General features: G+C 30.7%; 1 protein-coding gene across 2 annotated transcripts; it reads right to left on the bottom strand.

Annotated features, from left to right (window-relative positions):
• Positions 1-4,819: 4,819 nt before the first annotated feature.
• LOC145320607 (uncharacterized) lies at positions 4,820-20,522 on the bottom strand. Of its 2 annotated transcripts, none has more exons than XM_080162821.1 (11): positions 20,433-20,522; positions 19,288-19,318; positions 15,574-15,637; positions 14,228-14,255; positions 12,574-12,607; positions 11,933-12,019; positions 11,410-11,474; positions 10,058-10,158; positions 9,681-9,724; positions 8,414-8,493; positions 4,820-8,196 (listed from the first exon to the last, which is right to left on the bottom strand). In XM_080162821.1, exons 1-11 carry the CDS (start codon positions 20,508-20,510, stop codon positions 8,035-8,037), a joined length of 774 nt encoding a protein of 257 aa, XP_080018947.1. In that variant the 5' UTR covers positions 20,511-20,522; the 3' UTR covers positions 4,820-8,034. The 2 variants fall into 2 exon arrangements, with proteins under 2 accessions (XP_080018947.1, XP_080018948.1); XM_080162822.1 differs by having other exon boundaries at positions 15,574-15,635; positions 19,292-19,318.
• Between the last annotated feature and the right edge of the window lie 1,171 nt (positions 20,523-21,693).

Here is a 21,693-nt window from a genome sequence, read left to right as displayed (position 1 = left end):
GTATAGATCAGGAATCTTAAGGGATAAGACGATGGATGCTTCACCCTCAAATATGATAACTAAAAATATCTTTCTGTAGGTTAAATTTATTGGTGAAAAAGTTTATTTAATTTCCTGTTTATTAAACTTTGGGGACCAGTATTGTTTACAGTCTAATGTCCCTTTCGTCCTGGAAGTTAATATTTAGCAAGATTCGTAAAAATAGATAGACAATAATACAGAAATAATCCGTAGAGAAAATATTCAAATTGACTGATCTCAAATAAATATTTTCATGATTAGAGTAGGTCTTCATAATAATAATATATCATTTTACATAATAAATGTCAAGGAGTGGGATTTGGCATCTGAGAAAAACTTTATGATAAAAACATAAAAAATATCAGTTTCATTCATACAGACTTATGCTCTAAATTGATAGCAATCACAGTACACTGAAAAAAGTAAAATTTCATAAGAATTATAATTTTTGTCATAAATTAGTTTTTTTTATGTCATATTCTTCCTCTAAATAGTTTAATTAAGAAATGTAATGTAAAATAAATTATATAGATATAGCATAAAATAGCAAAATCTTTAAAAGATTTATTTAGAAAAAGTCATAACTTGTCTTGATTAATTTTTTTGTAAAACTTTGCTCTTTTTTTCTTTTTTAATAGATATTTTAATTTATTACTTTTATGATAAAATTGTGATATTTAAACTGCCGACGATTAAATGCAACTGAAAAATGTTGTTGTTTCTTAATATTTCACAATTCATCATTTGGCTCTTGTCGGCAGCGAGCGACAGCCGCGCGTCAGTTGCCTGTTACAATTATCTAAATCTGTCAAAATATGACATTCCCCTTTTTAGAAAAAAAACTTTTTTTTCTAGAGGTTTTAATTTCAGGCTTAGTCGCGGCTGACGTGCAGCAGCCCCCAGAGGCAAGGTATTTTTGACCTAGAACCATTTTTATAACTTATTTCATCGTCATATTTTATGTATATATTCTAATTATGATTTTTATGATTTTTCAAACATCTTATTACACTGGGAGTGGAGCTAAAGTAATCATACTCTCTCGTAGCTTCTTTTTTATAATCCCTGCAAGTTAAGATGACAACATGTACATGAACCTAATTTTAAAGATATAATTAAAATGGTTGGAGGTATGGAAGAGTGGTTACCAGCTTCACTTTCAGATAAAAAAAGATTTTGACAAAATATTTTAATACACATTGTATATTTTCTTTACAATAAAGAGATTCAAACAAATACTATAAAGGAAGTTCAAAGATTTAAAAAATGTTGTGCATTCCCTTAAAGTGTTTTTCGAGCAGTGAACCTCTCCCCCACTGTTTTTCAAGAACTAAAGTAATAAAAAGGAAAACAACCCCATCTCCATGTATTTTTGATTTTTTTAAAAGTATGAGTGGGGTGGAGGTGTTCTGTTGTCGACAAGGCACTTTGAGGGAAATTGCTAAAATTCTTTATTTTGATAGAGATTACTTTGACTAATGTTTTGCTGATGTCAAAACTGTACAATTTACCAATTTTATAGTAACAATAAAAGTTAATAAAATTTTATTTGAATCTTAATATTCTAGCTAATTCTTTATTTCTTTTTAAAAATATTTTATTTTCTTATAATGTATTGTATGCAATAAATTAATTTTAAACAAATTTTTTTTTATCTAGTTTTATTTTTTTTTTTACAAATTTTACTATTTTACTATTTTAAAAACCAGATGGAAGTCTAAATGATATGGCTATTTCCTTTCACAATTTTTAAAGCATCTAAACATGTTTAAATTTAAGGCTTAGTGTCGGGTGTCGAGCCCTGCCTTCTCCTTTCTTAAGAACCCCCATATGTAAGAGGCTTTATATAACTTGAATAAATAAATATAAATAGTGGTTTTATCTGTATCTGACCTCTGGTATTTACTCAGAGTTTGTGTGTGTGTGTGTGTGTGTGTGTGTGTGTGTGTGTGTGTGAGTGCGAGTGTGTAAATGTATATGCATGCATTTGTATAAATATTTTTATATAAGCATTAATATTGTTGGATATTATTTCTTTTATTACACTTCACTTTTAGACCTTTTCTTTATACTTATATATACTTATAAGATTAGACTTGATTTTAGAGATGCTTTAGTGAGAAAAAAAATTATGCCTTATTTGTTATAGAAAACAGTATTCTAAAAATCAGATATGTTAAATAGGATCAAAAAGTTTAATGAATAGACCTACTGACTTTATGGTTATGATTATAGAGTTGCTATGCCTTCTAAATCGTTCCTAACTGTAACAGGAATCAGCATACAATGTTTGAAATCGATAGTACAATTCAAACATGCCTAAATTAACTAAAAGCTAAGTAATCTTTTTGTATAGCTTTGTTTATTATGAAGAAATACGTCCTTGTTGTTGAAAAAAGTAATATTTCCACATATTGTCACCGTATTGTGTGAGAATAAACATTATTATAATGCCAGAATTAATTCTACCTACACCAAAAATTATTTTTTAGCTCTTTATCCGGACTTAATTATATTTAGGGTAATAGATGTATAACCCTAGATTGTCAATTGATCGGCTAAGGGGGTTCGTAACAACAAGCGACATAGACAGACGGACGTACCTTCACTAGTTATAGATTAGCTACGCTAAATTATCTATTACCATCAACTAATACAGGATTCAGTTTAGATGTACAATAATAATATATAGAATAAAAAAACACATTACATGGATTAGGTATAATGATTGGTAGATTCAATTTGTGTACTAAATAAGCAGGGAGTAAGGCTGGGCAAGAATATTACGTGCATGCCTCCCTGCCCTTTTTTTATCCTGTTTATTTCCCTTGCCCTTCCTCCCTTCTCCATTTCCCTTCCTCATCTGCTTTTAAAAAGGAGGAGGGGAAGAAGGGAGTGAAATAGAGTATGGGAGGGGGGCCGTGTAATTATATTAAAATTACTCTCTGTCTGCTATATTCAAAACTAACACAGCGAGTAGCGGCATTTCTTGCGCTAGTACCCAAACTCAGTCAGAAACTGCTAAATTCTTGCACATTCCCTTTAAGCCTGTACTCAAAGTCTGAGACTCCTAAAAATTGAATATTCGATCCATTGTCCCCTCCCTCTCTCCCTGCTAAATAAGGCATAATTAAACCAATTTATACATATCTGGCCCTATCCTGGAAAATGGGGCCAGGTGAAATACAATTATCCCTTTGACAGGACACAATAGAGATCAAATAATCATTAGTGAAACAGCTGTACAAAATGATCAATTTATATCTACACAATGGCTCCTCTCCTAGCAGAGGGACAGTTAGACGGACAATAGCATTAGATTGCACACATACCTTATTAATCTATCATTCCAGGAAACTATCTTTTATATTTTTCATCTCAAAACAGTCCTAAACAACTTGATATATTTTTATATGTTTTGAAAATAAGAGGTGTGTTTTTTTCATTTACCTTGCTTGGGGCCCTAACCTTGCTGTTGGCCCTAACCCAATACTTATTATGACCTAACAAAAACCAAAATAGAGTAATTAAAAAACAAACAAAAAATTACCACTTCCTCCCTCTTAATGAAATTTTTTATAAATTAGAGGGGGTTGGGGATGACTTTCAGTGCTTCACAAGCACTTTGTGGGGAGGCACCTATTTTTATTTTTGAAGGAAGATTGATATTCAGCTCATGTCCATGTGTTGTTTCCTTGTATCGCTATGTATACTTTTGACCAAGGGCTCGGCAACCGCAAAAACCTCACAAATAAAATTATTCATACATAAACAAAATGGTTCAACTAATGATTATTTAAGTTTGATATTTTTTTTTAAAGCCGCAGCCATTCTTTGCCTTGCAGAGCCTATGCAACTCAAGAGTTTAGTTTAAATGAAAATATTTTTTATACAAAAAAATTCTATTATTAAGAATAAGCTTTCAAGAATAGATTTTTTTAATATTAATTTTAATACTTGATGAAAATTATAGCTCATTTAGCTAAAAATTTGTTTTGCGGGTGATTGCTCCAGTCTGTGCAGTGTGTAGCTGGTGAGTGTAACCAAGCGTGCCAACACAAAAACAACAAAACCAAATTATCAAACTTTTTTTCTACAACTTTAGCTTTTAACCTCGGGATAAAAGTTGTAAATATATACACTAACGAGAATGACAACATCTCAAAAAGAACAGCTAAAAAAGTTTATTAGACTTCTAACTTTGGTGTACACCGAAAAAAAATTGTCCAATGCCAAAAAAAGCGTCTAAAACCATAGATACATTAATTGGGTGCAAAGACAAAAGTGATAGTGTAAGTATTTAGGGGGTGAAGAAGGGGCAGTTTTCAAAAATTGTATTCTAAGGGAAGTTTTGACACTCCTCTAAACCCCTCCGGCACGCCTCCGACACAAATACTTAATAGGGGGACAGATTCATAACTGGCGGTCTTAATAAAGGTATTATGGGAGAGAGGTGGTAAGGAAGTAGTAGGGAATTTCATTAGCAAAGGATAAAGCTCCAATTTCCTAAAGTTAAAAATAAGTCAAGAGAAACAATTGATTGTTATACAGCAATAAAACATATTACTTTATTCATATTGTAAGGAAATTTTCTAGTCATTGTGGTAAAAATGAATATCTGATCGGTTGGCCATGCTCTATTTAGTTATTAATAAACCCAATAAGTCATTGAAAACATAAAATTCTATAATCTTTTTGAGATTTTTCCAGGCTTTTCCGTTCGCCTGAAGCAAAAGCAAAACTTAAACCATCCTTCAGACAAGACTTGTAGATAATTCCTGCCACAATAAAACCAAAATTGAAAGACATAAACATATTTATTTAATTTTCTTACAAGATTGTCATCACAATATGTAGAATAGTTTCTATAATATATAGAACACTGTACAAAGTTATATAACGTCATTTTTCAATTTATATAGGGATTTATAATTTTAAATTATTGAGAACATTCTTATAATAATAATCTTAAAATATTTGAAATTTTGGATAGTTTAAATATTATACTGGTGTAAAATTGGGGTCAACTTATTTTTTTGAGGCGCAAACAAGGAGACAAGAGAAGGGGAAAAGTTTTAGAAAGGTGAATGAAAAAAAGGAAAAAGATACGGTGAAATAAAAAGCCGAGCAAAAATATGCTTACCAGTGTGGCTTCGAAACCGATAAATTTCCACTTTATTAGTACTGGTTCTCCGCCATAATAAAAAAAACATGTATAGCATATAGCATCGTATTACAGACAACTTTCTACAATTTTAAATTAAAAATCGTAAAACTAAAACCAGTTTCGTTAGCACTGGCCTTCGGCCCCTCGGGTCAAACAAAACTGGTTGTAATATTATAATTTTTCTTTTTAATATCCGTAGAAAGCTGTCTATAATACGATGCGATAGATAACTAATAAAAATATATATTGAAAAGGCTAACTAAAAGAGAAGACCAAGTTCAATGAAAGAAATTTTTGAAGTCATTAGATGAAATGTTCAAATCAATGGATTTGTCTTTCAATTAACAAGTCGCTTAAGATTAAAATTAATATCAATGTTTCAAAATAATATAATTTCGATATGTAGGTAATTGTACACATTTAGTTCAAATTCAAGTCACATTAATTTTAATTAGTCATAGTCTTTCTGATAAAGAACTCTAATTAATATAAAAATGATAATTTTTTTGATAATTCAATTACCTAACTTAACAACTTAGAAATGATACAATTATCTAGCATGGTCAAGAGTCAAATGCTTTGGGTATATCAAAAAATTAAGAATCAGTGGGCAAGATTAATTACAGAACAGAATTACAATGATAATTTAACATAAATATGAAACAGTTACATATTTACTTTAAAAATAAGATTATTGTCGTCAGGCATTCAAATAATATTGTAGTTTTAAAAAGTGCGGCAAAAATGTAACAAAAATTACTTACTGCGTTTAGTATAAAATCAGCATCGATCTAAAGGGATAAGACAATGATAGTGGATAAATTGATGTACGTCCTAATGGCGTGCACAATGAATCATCAAAGGGTTGTTAAACCTTGAGGGGGTAGAAAAGAGAAAAGCACGCCATCTCAATTTATTTTTTATGGGTGGTGTTCACATCCTCCTCCTCCTACGTCACGTGTATAGTATGGATGCTACTTATTTGAACCTAACAATTAAGCTTGAATAAATTTGCCCAAAGTTTTCAGGCAACAAATTAGGGTAATGGCCTATAAAACTTTGAATACCAGTATAATTAATTTACAGTCCTTATGTCCCCTCCCCTTAAATGAAAATTATAGATCAGCTCTGTTGTAAGAAATGACATAATTAATCTTGATACTAATTGACAAGATACAAATTTACATCTTTACTTCCACATAGAGACAAGTTTACTTATTGTATGATAATCTTTAACCTTTGAAATTATATCATGCGGCCTTTGAATGAAACTTTCACTTTTTATGTTTATTAAAAATCAAAAGAATCAGAAAAACACAGATAAAGCAATAAAAAATTTTGGGGCTTAAATCCAACTGGATATTCTGATTTCAAGACCCAACTAGCAACATAATTAATTGTTTCAAAATAAATAAACCAAAATTGTAGTTATTTAAATTAATTTTGAAAAAAAAATGTATATTTACCTAAACAAGGGGGCGTGATTCAGCAATTTAGATTTGGATATTTATGGCATAATGTTGGCGTAAAGCTTGTTTGTGCTTTAACTAAAGGGAAGTAGGCACGAAAGAGGGGGGGGGGGAGAAGGATTTTAGGTTGTGGTGAAATTTAAAAATTTTCATTTCAATTGTCAGAATCCTGGTCCTTCGTCCCTGACCTAAACAAAAGAGATGTAAAACTGAAATAGGAAGAAATCAAAAATTAGACTTATAAACTTTAATATAACTTCAGGATTGAAATTTTAAAATTTATGTGTTATCTTTAACCCTTAATTTTATAATGTATTACAATATAAATCACAAATTCTATACATTTATAATAAGTATCAGATACAAAATAAGTAATATGATAATAAGTACTAAATAAGATTTTACATTACACAATATCACAATAAAGTTAAGTTTACAAGATTATTAAGTTGACAGATTGAAAAAAAATCTCTTCTCTTAAAATCATAATCTTATTATTTTCTGCTTTTTCAGGATAATTTAAAGATATGCCGTAAGAGGTACCTGAGGTGGGGGATAAAAGAGTGAGTTTCCTCCGGCTTTTCTTCCCCCTCCATTTATTTTTTCCCAAACATTTCACTTCAACAACAACAACCCCCCCCACCCCATGGAAAGGTTTTTACACACAAAAACAAATTCAGATAATTTATGATAACGATGCATATATTTTACTTGGATATATTGACAGGGGCAAAATTGTTGTCAATTTAGGATGCTAATATGTAACTCATATATTGGTCAATTTTTTCATCCTTTAGGAGGGAAGTGGATGAGGTAAAGGGGGTGTACGGGAGTACTATTATTATACCCAACTGCGAGTATTACTTTTAAGAAGAATGATTGTTTAGTTTTAAAGAAATGATATATATTTCAATCTTCCAACTTACATAAGTTTGATATGGTAACGAATATCACCGAATAGACATTTACACAACCAAATTTTTAGTTACAGGAATTATTAGTAGTATTTTAGTAACAAAGTTACTCATTTGGGCTTCTTTTGGGGATTTAACATTTTTAATTATAAGTAAACTTATACAATAAGAACACTAATTATATTTGTAATAAGGAATTGATTCAATATGTGTTTTAACAATAAATGAGTGCTGCTATTAGATATAATTCTCCTTGTATAAATTTTAAATTAATGAAAAGTAGACTTTCATGTTCATTATTGAGCATTTATAACCACTGTAGGTTAGATTTTTATTGATATGTTGACAGAAAGACATTAGTTATAGAGTAGCTTTGCCAACAAGCATACAAATAATTTAGATCCATTGATGATATGAAGGACGAATTGTCTGTAAATGCTGCTAACATTAAGCTGAGTTATTATTAATATAACTTGAAAGGTACAAATCTGTAAGCAACTGCCAGCAGAGAGAATAGAACCACTGGTATGAGGATGTACAGAAGATACCAGTGGAGGGAAGTGTCAGGTGTTGGTACACAATTCCAGTCCTCAGGTCTTTTCCATACAAGTTCGACACAGTAGTTCTAAAACATGCTAATATTTTAAAGCGTTCAATTAAAGTATGATTTTGTTAATCAGTTGAACCAATTAAAATTTTAACAACTCCAATATTATTTATTGATTTAGAAATACATTTTTCTAACATTTTTAATTCTAAAGCATAGTAAAAGGATATAATTGGGATAGGACAATGGGTAGTCCTTGAAAAACATAAAATATTTTAGAAGTAGAATTACTTACCCTTAGATGAAGAGGCATTGTACTGATTAGTATTTTCTCGATAGAATCATAACTGTTGTCAAAACATACACTTTTCAATTCTAAAATTAAAGGTCAATTAAAGCAAGTGTAAAATTTTATCCTTCTCTCTTAAAAAGCAAATTTTAAATTAATCATGATTACAAGGCACATAGTTTTAGAATCTTTAATTTTTTTTCTCTTGAACCCCAACCCCTACATGGAAATTTTCATTATCCCCATGGAAACAATTGTTTATGTTTAGGAAAAATCAAAAAAAGCCTTAAGCCATCAAATTAAAAAGTTCATGTGATAGGCAAAATCCTATAAAATTAACTAGGCTAGCATAGAAATTAGGGTTTTCTTAGCCTTACATAGATATACAGGAAAATGTAAAACTAAGTCAGGGGCTAGCCTAAAAAATTCTAAAGGATTTGACCAAATGTAATATTTTGCACCATTTACAGAATATTCTTAGCAAGGCTGGAATGATACATAAAGTAATTTTAGATTATCTTTTAAAGAGAAGAGAAATGTGTCCAACCTCCCAACTGCACTGTAAAATCAAAGGTCATTAAGGAGAAGCAAAAACAAAATCAAACATTCATTATCTAATTTCTATTTATGATTTTAACTGCGTAATTGTTGATACAAATGCAAAACAAAACAAGTTGTACTAAGTGAAATATAGATTAGGTCAAATTTTTATATCAACTACGACTATTAGTTCCAGGAAAAGTGCAATAAACAAACTAATTCATTTTTTCATTTTAAGATAAAAGTAGTTATCTGTTTTACCAGAAATCTTAAGGGATAAGACAATGGCCGATTAATTGATGTGCATTCCCAATGATAATAGACAAAATTACCCCTCTGAAGACAATAATATGTGGTTGAAAAGTTTGGACATTCAACTTCATGAACCAACCAATCAAAATTAATTAAAAGTCCCCAAAATTGTTGAGCCAATATTACTTTAAAAGTTTGGGGGCTAGTGTAATTAACAGCCCAATGCCTTCTCCCTCACTGCTGTTATGCTGTAAGACACTTGGGGTCATTTGACTGTAAATTGTCCTGATGCACGTTCTCTCATTTGCGATTTTAAAAACTTTTTTTCTCTTATTAAATCTTGGTTGGTTGGTTATACAAACTTGTAGTGTCTAAACATTTCTAACAATAACTATAGAAGAAAAAATTTTGTTAATCACAATTGGGGGTATACATCAATATATCGTCCATTGTCTAATCCCTTGTTTAATATAAAACTCACCGTGTTTAGAATTTTTAGCACAGGCCAGAAAGTTATTGTAGCTACTAAAAATATAATTAGATATTTTAGATTTTTAGGAATGGTTTCAGAACAATCATTATAAGTGGCAATACCACGACAAAAAGATTTATAATAAAAAAATTCAAAATTATATGATTATCTACAATACAAAGTAGAACGATGTATTTCTGTCTGTCCGTCTGTCCATCCGTTTGTCCCTTAAGATCTTGGTAACCACTGAACCGATCAGATTCTACTCTTCAGGGTATATACCTATAGGTCCTGTGATGGGTTTTAAGCTATATTCTTGAAAGGTGGGACACCCCCCCCCCCAAAAAAAAATGAAAAAGAAGCCTCTTAAAAAAAAAATAAATTACCAACAAATTTGTTGTGGAGAAAGGGTTGTTTCATTATGATTGTAATCTTCTTCTGTAGTATAGGGCATCAGTACATATGTATTTATCATAGTCTGCATGGTCTTAATAAAAGAAACTTTTAATATTTTCATTGAAATTTGATTAGTTGGTTACTAGCAGTGTCATGGATATTATGTGTTTTCAAAAAAGGAAAAATTATGTGTAAATTTGGGGGATAAATTTTGTCTAAGTCGTGTCTGCTACTGTTCTCCGAGAGGTGAGAGAATGTGTAAGACATGGCATACCAAGCCTAATGGCTTCTGTCTTTGTTTATTTTTGAAAATGTGTTGTTGATCATTTTTGAGACAAAATGTATATTGTGCTAATTAAATGCTTTTGGTAGTGGTGTGGGTGCTTTATGATTTCTTAATGAAGGTATGTTAATTTTAACCCTCCCTATGTGCTTATAAATTGTGTGTCCAAGTGTGGTGTTAAACAAAGAGAAATTTTTTGTCAAATTTATTTTATGTATATATTCATTTTTAAAACAAAAATGCTGAAAAACTACCAAACACATTTTTTATATCAGTAAATTTTTTTCGTATGATTTAATTTTAGCTATACAAAAGCCACACTAAAGATTTTTCTTGTTAATGTTAAAGTGTTAAGGAATATAATTTTCTTATTAAAGTATTGAATTAAAAATGTATAATATATAACTAAGCTTCTCATAGGTCCCGGGAAGGTTTATAACTATTTTCTTGGGGGGTGGGATACTCCTAACCCCTCCAAAAAATAAACCCCCCCACCAAAAAAAAAAAATTTTGAATTTTTTCAACTAAAATTAAAAATAAGGGGGTGGCATCCCCTCCAAAAAAAAAAAATTTCCCCCCTCAAAAAATTTTGTTACTTTTTCTTTTAAAATCTAAAATAAGAAATTGAATTATTAAATTCGACTCCTCCTCAAGTGCCCCTAGAGGCCTCTAGGGGCGTAGCCGCTAGTAGCTTAATAAAGCACTTGACTCCTGCAAAAAAATTTCATCCCTCGAATGGCCAAAGCTTTTCTAAGTTATGGTCGTCCAGATGACGTCATAAGAAAATATACGGTAGTTCAGATAACTTTGTATATCCGTGACAAGCAGAGTCCCAACTTTTAAACCAACAATTCAAATCTCTAGAAGGATTCATTCTAATTTATTTATCATTATATGTATATTAACATATTGTCTAATAACTTATTCCTTAAGATCCCTAATAAACATTACATTTGTTAAATAAATTGTACAGAAGAGGGTTTCAAGAATCTAGTTATGTATATTACTTAAAATTTGTTGTACTTGAATAATCTTAAGTATAGAATCAAATGTAAATACCTCGTTGTAGTCATGGCAATGATGCTCAGATATCTCTTTCAAACATCTAGAGTGCTTCAAATATTCTAAAAACAAAAACAAAAACATTTTTAAAATAATGAAATAAAAAACATAAAAATTTAGAGTGCAATATAATCTCCCATCCCCTCACACCCCAATATTTTTTTTAGAAATTGAAAAAAAAGGGTTGTTTATTACCTTAGGTCATGTTAGGTTAAGTTATATTGGGTACAAGGGCCCTCCTGCAGGGGTAAGGCATAGAGGAAAAATTAAACCTCTTACTCCCTTTTTTCTAATTTGTTTAAAAAGATAGGAGGTGGGGTGTTAATACTCAACCGTCACGTTATGTATAACTTATAGATTTCGGTTAATTATAAAATGGTCTATCTGATTATTATAATTTGCAATAAAATAGTAATATACATCAATCAAAGATCAAAGTACCAATCAAGCAACTATTTATTAAAGACTAACCAGATATATGATACTTTTATAGTAGCCACGCCAACCAAAACCATCCTACCTATTCTCGTCTCTGAATTGTTGGTACACAGTTCATTGGCAAATACAGCTGAGGAGGAGCTTGACTCGGTGAAGTTTTGCCGCGACTCTGAGAGTTTAAGATTTGTCATACAATTATATATTTATTTTGATAATTGTGGAAAATTATCTGTAATACGGTGCTATACATAATTTTTCAGTAATGTTGAGAACCAGTTCTAATCCAGCGAATATTAATAGGTTTTCAGTTATCAAACGCTTTAGTTATATCAAAGAAGCAAGGAAATGTACAAGAGGTATGGCTTCTCTATTCATAAGAATTTATTGAATAAATCTTATAGAAAAGGAAACCTAACATAAAAGACGGTTTAGGGATTCTCTTACAACTAACATTTCTAAATGATAATGGAAAATGATACTTGAGGTAATTTGAAATCTTAAAAATGAATTAAGTTTATGTAAAGATTTTATTTTTTATTGTGATACTTTTGGAATTGACTACGATAGAAGGAATTTCTTTTATGTAAAAATTATATTTTTTAATGTAATTTTCGTGCAAAACCCATACAAAATTCAATATAACAGGAAAGATAATCACTTATTACAAAATTATATTCAAATTTGGCTAAATTAAACAAAAATTTGTAAGATTTGTATTCCAACCTGAATTTACGCAGTCAGATTCGTAGTACTCCTGTGATGCAACAATATTTCAATATAAACAAGGATGACAACATCCATAAAAGCGAAGCTCTGAAACGGTAGGACAAACGGACATTAACGCGCGCTTGTTTAATGTCAGAACTGAATAATCAGAATGCGAAGAGTCAAAGCAAAATTGTAAGTAAATTTGTTGAAAAACTGCTTGATACAGGATAATAATTATGGACATACTTACATTTTTAGGACTTGATTATAGAGTTGCTTCGCTTATAATATTGTACTTTGTTGTCCCAGGAATCAGTATACCAAAAATCAGACCAATCGGATAATTAGGTCACATACAAATTTGTTGTTAAAAATGTAAAAAAATCAACATGTTTAAAATGGACGTACGGACATTCTGGTAATGATTTTAGAATTGCTTCTATTTACTTCTTTTAGTTTAACAGTTACTAAGAAGGTATGTATTATCTAAAACGTGCTAAATCTGCTCAGTAACGATAAGGCCGTACGAAGTAATTTAACTGACATTACACTTGTGATGCCATTCGAAATGACATAGAATATAAATAAAGCCTTTTTTTTAACTTGAATATAAAAAGAAAAGATAGCAGTAATTAAGTAAAATTTTAAGATATAAACAGATTTATAGTTACCCAACTTAAAATGAATAAAAAAAAATTTGCTTAAAAAGCAAGTTTATAATTAATTGCGTTTTTCAATTTTTAATCATCCTAATATTTTCCTTAAGAATATTATTTTTTTTATATTTTTAAATTTAATATGATTAGACATTCATAGTTTTACAAATTAAAAATAAAATATACATCAATTTCTTCATTACTTTTTTATTTTCTATACTTCCAAGTCCTTTAAGAGATAAGAAAATGGGCGATAAAAATAGTTTACATCACTAATAACAAAAAAAAACTATATATACTCTGGATTGGTTAAAAAGTGTGGCCATTACTAATTTAGAACCACTCATTTTTTTATCCAGGTTTGTAATTTATATATTTCTTTATATTGTTAACTAGCAGCTACGCCCCAGAGGCCCTTGAGGAGGGGGGAGTCGAATTTGATAACCCAATTTCTTATTTTAGATTTTAAAAGAAAAAGTAAAAAAAAAATATTTTGGGGGATGGAATTTTTTTTTTTTTGGGAGGGGGTGACCGGTCCCTCCCCCCCCCCCCTCCCCATCATTTATAATTTTAAATTTTTTTTGGGGGGGAGGGGTATTTTTCATTTTTGGGGGGTTGGGGGTGTCCCACCCCCCAAGAAAATAGTTATAAACCTTCCCGGGACGTATGAGAAGCTACCCTGTTAAGGAGAACCCGATCGGTTCAGCGGTTAGCGAGATCCTTCGGTACAGACACACAGATACACAAACAGACAAACATCCTGTTACTTTAGTATAAGGATTATTGAAAAGGATAGCGACTGACAATGTATGATAACCAGGGCTCGGCAGCCACGCCTGAGCCCTGGTTATTTGGGTCAGGATTAGACTTATAGCTTATTTTCTAAATTCTTAAAGATTGATTTCCCTGAGGCTTACAGGCTGCTGACGCGCGACTGCCGAGCCCTGGAGATAACAGTCAAATAAATTAACGACTACCAAAAATTTGCATATTTTTCATGAAATATTTTCCTGGGTACATTTCATAGCAGACTTGACGGCACTAAAAAAGAAAATAATTTAGTAAGTTAAATCGAATAATGTGAAACTTTTTTTATTTATAAAGTTATTTCTAAACAACAAAAAAGAAATTTAATTGAATCCTACATGTAATAGGATATCGTTAATAAGTTTTTAAAACAATTGTGTAATAGCATAAAAAGATTAATTTTACAAATTAATCATGGACAAGGGACCAGAATTCTAAAAACAAAAAACAAATCTAAATGAAAATTTTCGGTATAATCCTCTTATGAATCCCCCCACCCTCCTTTGCAAAATAATGATTATGGCCGCAGCGGTTTCCTTGCCATATAACGTACCCTAAAAATTGTAAAAAAAAAAAAAAAAAATAACGGACCGGGAGAGGGAGAGGGGTTGTTTTAAATTTTTTTTTATTTAAAAAAATCCTGAAAGAGAACGACAACAAGTTTTACGCAAGCATTACGCCATACTTATATCCAAATTTTCAGCATTTTCAAATGGAATTAAGTTTTCTTTTTAAAACCTTTATACAACTGTTGCTATAACTTGGCTTATTATCTTTTACTCAAAGATAAAAAGAAAATTTCCATTGTCCTATTCCTACATGCCTGATTAGAAATATATGAATGAATTATTCTATTGCTCTCTTGGGAATGGAGTCTAAACTGGTATTTTAATATTAAATAAGAAAATAAGCGGATGTCGGTCTGTTTGTGTAATATAGCTAACCTATTGAAATTCACTTTTCATTAAGCCTTTTTATAATTGCAGGGGTTTTATTTATTATCCCACCTAATTTGTGCCTCATTAGTTTTAAGCCATATAATTTAAGTCAAGTATAGCAGAGTCGTTACTATTGCAACTTCTTTAGATTTAAGCATGCCTGCTATAAAATCATGGATCTGAAGGGATAAGACAATGGACGATAAATCTCATGTATCATCCCCAATGTTGAAAAACAAATTACACCTGCTGTAGATTAAAACTATTGATGGAAAAATATAGACACTCAATGAAACCTCTATAAAAGTACCCAAAGTTTATAGCAACAAATAAGATAAAATTGATGATAACTTTGGGTGCCTCTGTAATTCACACTCCATTATCCTCTCCCTCTCTGTAAATAATTATATCTTACCTGCCAGGGAAGAGGGGTACATTGGGTGTTTTTTTACACTAGGCACTAAAGTTTTTTTAATAACAACTTTGAGGACATTTATTGAATTTTGATTGGTTTGTTAAAATGTTATCTACAGAAGGGATAATTTTGTGAATAATTATTGGGGATGTACATCAATTTATCGGCATTTGTCTTATCCCTTTAGATCCCTGGTTACCTGCACATCCTATCCAGGTCAAAATCACTTGTAACCATACCAAAATTGTGGTCACTCACTGACTGTTAATTTTTTTTCATTTACATTTCAATTTTCAACTTTGTTGGATTCAAACCTTTTTTTAAATCATTGCTTAAATATGTAGTACTAAAATATGTCGTAAGTAGAAAATGGTCCCAAGAAATACAGACAGGAATTACAATAAAATAATAGATTTGTATACTAGTACTAAAATAGGTTCAAAAATATGTTAGATTTGTGTGCCTATTAAGATAGGTCAATTAAACTAAATATTTTATACAATTAAACCCTTTCAAAATGATAGCAGTTTTCCCTCAATTTCGTATTTCTATATTATTATTCATAGTTTAATATTATATTTATTCTGTGTAAGTTCTGTCAAATATCTACTCAACAGGGTATCCCTCTTTCAGTTCAAGATTTTGAAGTCATGCAGTAAGAGTTTCTTTGAGCAAAGACGCCTAAGCCTTTTTTGTGAGGGGTAAAATTGGGAGATTCAAAAGTGTAAGGGGGGTAATCTAATGTATTTTTGAAAAATTATGACGGGAGTAAAATGAGAGGTTTCAAAATTTAAAGAGGAAAAACATCCCTTTGTTGATAATTAACTAAGATATCATGTTTCTGTAATTAATTACTAGAACAATCTCCCTGTAACTCGTTCAACCCATATTCCTAGATATTAAATACCACTATACACAAGAATTATATTTAGGTTGTTAGATAAGGGTTCTTAGATTGTTTATTACACAAATATCACAATAATGTTTTTATCTATGAAATTATATTTTTTGGAGAATTTTTTTTTAAACCAGCCATCTCATAAAAAATTCTTCCGTCTGCTATATTCAAAACTAACTAGGCGAGTTAGCGGCATTTGATGCACTAGTACCCAAACTCAGTCAGAAACTGCTAAATTCTTGCACATTCCCTTTAAGCCAGTACCCAAAGTCTGAGAATCCTAAAAATTGAATATTCGATTCATTGTCCCCTCCCTTACTCCCTGGGTTTTATTTGTCAACACTGCAAAATATCTTAATTTACGTAGGGAACGGGGTATCAAACTTTTCCTCTTCAAAATTCTAACCAGTGGCGTGCGAACCGAAGGGGGCGTTTGGGGCAATCGCCCCCCCCCCCTAGCGATCAAAACGCCCCCACTGCCCCCCCCCCTAGCCATTGCCCCCCCTGCCCCCCCCCCCTAAATGTTGAAAAATGCCCCATTTTGCCCCCCCCTGGTCAACAAAAATGCCCCTTTTTGCCCCCTACCCTACAAAAAGCAAAACTATCCCAGTTTCCAAAAAAAGATCAAGAAATACCAAAAAAAAAAAAAATTTTGGCCCTTCGCGCCAATCAGACAGCTACTATTCATTTAACCTTACCAAATTTTCTAATTAGTGTAGAAATTAGGTTATAATCTTTTTTCACTGAGCATAACAAGCCAGGTAATAGGAAGTATTTTATTTTGTATGATATAAACTTTTTACTAAAGAAATTTTGTACATCCCCAATGATGATACACAAAATTACCCCTTATATAGATTACAATTAGTTGATGAAATGTATGGAAACTCGACTTAATTAACCAACCAATCAAAATTCCATAAAGAAAACATTTTTTTTTGTAAGGGTATGTACACAAGTCCCCAAAGTTGTTGAGCCAACGAATAAGAAAATTTTATATGAAATATTGGGGACTAGTGTAATAAATAGCCCAAAAACCCCTCCCTCCCTGCATATTTGAAGAAAAAAATTTGCGCTTCGCGCCCTTCCAAATGGTTTCTGCTTTTTATCATATTGTATATTTTGTTTTTATTTCTATAAAAACATGTGTAAACAACAAATATTTAATCAAAAAGTTATTTTATATAAAAAAGAAATAGCGTTGATATTTATCTAAGCCTTTTTCTCAACACTGTATGTCTGTCTGTATAACTATATATATGATGTCATATTATTTTCAGGATAAGTTTATCATTTTTTTTGTGTACATACCCTTACAAAAAACATGTTTTTTTTATGTAAATTTTGAATTTTCATTAAAAACCCTTAAAACTAACTACACTCTATATTCCTAACTTGATAAAATACGCCACTCTTGTTGTCTTTAATTTTTAGTAAATATTTTTAGGTGCGCTTCACACACCGCCCTTATAAATCCTTGGAAACACCACTTAATCAAAAATTAACAGAGTTTTAAAGTGCCATTTAAAGAGGGTAGGATATGTTGATATAACTTTTTAGCTTCTCTATAATCCACTATGGCTGTCAGTACGTAATGCTAAAGGGGAAATATGATTTTTCAACTGCAATTAAAGATAGAAGGCTAAAACTTAATGTTAACATTCTCATCATTATGGAGTATAATTAACTATTAAAAATTCATGGAGGTCGGATGTTTTTTTTTGTGCTTTGCTACTTAAAGATGTTGTCATCCTTGTTGTCATACAATAAAGAAATATTTAAAATCAGTTTTACATATTAGGTTAATTTTTGGTAAATTATTTCCAAAATGAGTGTTTTTATCTCCACCCCCCCAAAATTTTTTCTAATGGGGTTTTTCATCCTTCCTGCTGAGATTTTATAACATCCCCTTCCACCCATAAAAAATGTATTGTGGTGGGGGGGGGGGGGGAAGGTTAAATTATCTTCTGTATTTTTTTTTCGAAGATGCTTTCTAGCTCCCTTCCCTTCGGTCATTGCAGGGTGGGGAGAAGGGATGGGGGAGAAGAGATGGTGGGGGGAAGAGATGGGGGATATAAATGGGAAATAGGGATGGGGAAGAAGGGATAAGGACTAGAAGGCCCATAATCAAATAATCCCACCCCTTAAAACGCCCTTATTTAAAATTAGTATATATAATCAAAATGCCCCCCCCTAAATCAAAGTGCTTCGCACGCCACTGATTCTAACAATATTTTTCTTTTGAACAAACAACTCTTTTATATTTGTTTGAACAAAATCAAGAACATAAATATTTATACTTTTATTAAGAAAACCAAGGGATTCTGAAAAACAGTTCTAAGTTAAATTTTCTCACATACCACTTCGTACCAACACCCCCCCCCCCGGCCCCCCCCCCCCCCCTCCTGCTTTGCCACTTCCCTTTAGTTACAGCCCAAAACAGGTTTTACGCCAACATCAAGTCATACAAATATCCTAATCTTCAGCAATTCCAAATGGAATTAATTTGCTGAATCATGGCCCTTGGAAAAACTAAATAAGGTGTTTCCCTCCCTCAAACTTTAAAACCCCTCGTTTTGACTCCCTAGATTTTTTTCTCTAACCTTAGAAAATCCTCATTTTATCCGCCTAAATATAAAAACTTGGACATCCATGTAAATAATGGTTACTATTGTAGTGAAGCTATTCTATTATAACTTGGATGCTCTTCCTTCAAAAGGTTACTATAACAATCACAGAGTAGATTATTATAAAATAATGCATAAAATATCACTGGCAAATTTATTGTTTAAAGAATTAAACTTTTCTCTTTTTAATTTAAAAATAACTGAATATATTTATTTCATATAAGGTTATGATATTGACATGTTATTGCTGCACTTCTTATGAACATGAGGATTTGAAGAAGAGGTTTTTTTTAAAAACAGAAATATTTAAATGTTCTTTGATGATATTATAAATAAAATATCTTAATAAAAGATTATATTTCTTAATGAAATGAAATGAAATAGTCCTTAACCAGCATGGTATTGCACTCGTAAGATTTCTGAAAATAAAAGAAAGCATCATTTGATAAGAGAAATTATTATTTTCTTGGTTACCACAAAACACAACATATTTACACATCCTTATACTAAAGTAACAGGATATCTGTTTGTCTGTGTGTTTGTACTAAAGGATCTCACTAACCACTGAACCGATTGGGTTCTCTATAACAGGGTAGCTTCGTATAGGTCCTGGGAAGGTTTAAAACTATTTTGAGGGAGGGTACCACGACCCTCCCAAGAGAAATCACAAAAAAATCAAATTTTTTTATGTATAGAGACTTGAACGCAACATAGACAGGTATCATAGAGGCTTGAATGCAACATAGACAGGTAACATATTATTTTTATAAAAGAAAAACATTTAGAGTGCCACTGGAAGCCTCTAGGGGTATGTCTTTATATAAGATTTTATGCAGTTTCCCTTGGCTTGAAATTTGATCACAAACTGTTTTACAAAAATATCAAATATTTATTTATAACACATTTTTTTACAATTGACAAAAATGAATTTTCAGTTTAAGGGAGTAAACCAACCCAAATCGTTTTTTGATGCTTTTGATGTTTCATTTTTCTAAGCATATACGTAAAATTTCCTTTAAAATCTTACAAAACAGAATTATCCTTTTGATTAGTGAAGATAATTAACTTGTTTAAGAATATTTCTTAAGCTAATTAAATTATGGAAGAAAAAATTATGTAAAATTATATAAATTATTAATTTATCATTAATCGTTAATTAAGATAACTAGTTCAAAATTAAATTAGTGGATGAAGTAAAGGAATTAGAGAAGATACTTTTGTAGAGATGATGATGATCTTAAGATGTTTAGAAAGAAACTTACAGAACTTTGAGAACGAAACATGATATTTCAAATAATTTTTAGCTTAAAATGATATTTAATTCCATACATGTATAATTGCAGAGAAGCAGAATAGTTGGTTATTGCATTGTATTATAGACAGCTTTCTTAGGATATTAAAATAAAAACTTATGAGATTAAAACCAGTTTTTTTTCCTGAGGGAATATAAATGATTTTTCAGTATGTCTGAGAACTGGTTCTAATCCTGAGGATGTTAATTGTTTTAAAGCTCTACTTGGAAAAAATAATTACCTCCTGACAGTCCACCTCTGATTCTGATCTTTTTATTTGTATAAATATTATTATCAAACATTGTGAAAAACCCCACATTCTCTAAGATCTGAAAAGTATTTTTTTTAAAATACTTCTGGCATAATTTTAAACTTTTATCTCTTTATACTATCAATCATTTCAATTAAACAGGTAGGGGGGGGGGGGACATTGGGTTGTTTATTACACTAGTCCCCAAAGTTTTATGATAAGATTTTCTTATTTGTTGGCCAACAACTTTGGGGACTTTAATTTAATTTTGATTGGTTTGTTCATTAAACTGAATGACCAAAAGTTTCAAAAACCACCAATTTAATCTACAGAAGGGATAATCACCATTTAGGACATACATCAATGTATCGGCCCTTAAATTCATGCAATTCCAAACTGTTGTTGATCTATCAAATGATATAATTTGCTTGAAGCTCTACTTATTTTCTTATCAGTTGAAATAACTAAAATAGTTTGTACATTATGTAGTTGTATTTCTAGTACCACAAAATCTAATTAACAACCTCTCACTAAATAAATAGAATTTGTTTCACAAACATTAGACAAGTATCATATGTTACATAACTAATTATTTCAGTAGCATTTTTGTGCTAATCGATTGGTTTAACTGTAATTTAAATATTTTATTATCTTATATACAAATATAAAGATTGAAAGGAGGAAAAATAATGTACATTTTTTAAAGGTGTGGTGAATTATTATAATTTTTCCCTAAATGTCAAGACTAAATAAAAATTTCAAACGATGCTTTTAACATTACAAGTTAGTATTATATTTAACTGCATACTTTTTCTTATATCGTACTGATTTAAAGGATTTTTGACATCTGCATTCATTAACAGTCAAATTTTTGCTGCATTTATTTTAAAAGATAATTCACCTGCCCAACTTTTTATATTTATAGAAAATTAGCGAGAATATTTAATCATCGGCATGGATACAAACCCTAATATTATTCTAAGGGGGTTATTTCAACAAAATGGGAGAAATATAACTCTTTCTGTTGATTCAATAAATATTTCCTTTCTAAACAGAGAAATTAAGTATTTTTCTTCTCATTTGCTTCTAAGAGAACTAATTAAACTACATATATAATCCTATAATATAGTAAGCTTTTTTGTCTGTAGGGTCTCGCTAACCGCTAGTATATATACATATATATATATATCAATGGATGTAGAATAATATACGTGACAAAAAATCACATTTCCTCAATAACTGACCAACGGAC

This window comes from Acartia tonsa, chromosome 1, assembly GCF_053477335.1.
Source record: "Acartia tonsa isolate MP-2025a chromosome 1, ASM5347733v1, whole genome shotgun sequence".
Lineage (NCBI taxonomy): Eukaryota > Metazoa > Arthropoda > Copepoda > Calanoida > Acartiidae > Acartia > Acartia tonsa.
This window is presented reverse-complemented; position numbering and strand designations above follow the sequence as displayed.

Excerpts from the sequence above, each read along its gene's own strand:
- LOC145320607 (XM_080162821.1), bottom strand. The coding sequence starts at position 20,510 with ATGTGGGGTTTTTCACAATGTTTGATAATAATATTTATACAAATAAAA. Across the intron at positions 12,608-14,227 it reads AGTCTGCTATGAAATGTACC|CAGGAGTACTACGAATCTGA; the intron begins CAGGAAAATATT and ends ATTGTTGCATCA. Across the intron at positions 10,159-11,409 it reads ATTGCCATGACTACAACGAG|ACCATGCAGACTATGATAAA; the intron begins GTATTTACATTT and ends TCTTTTATTAAG.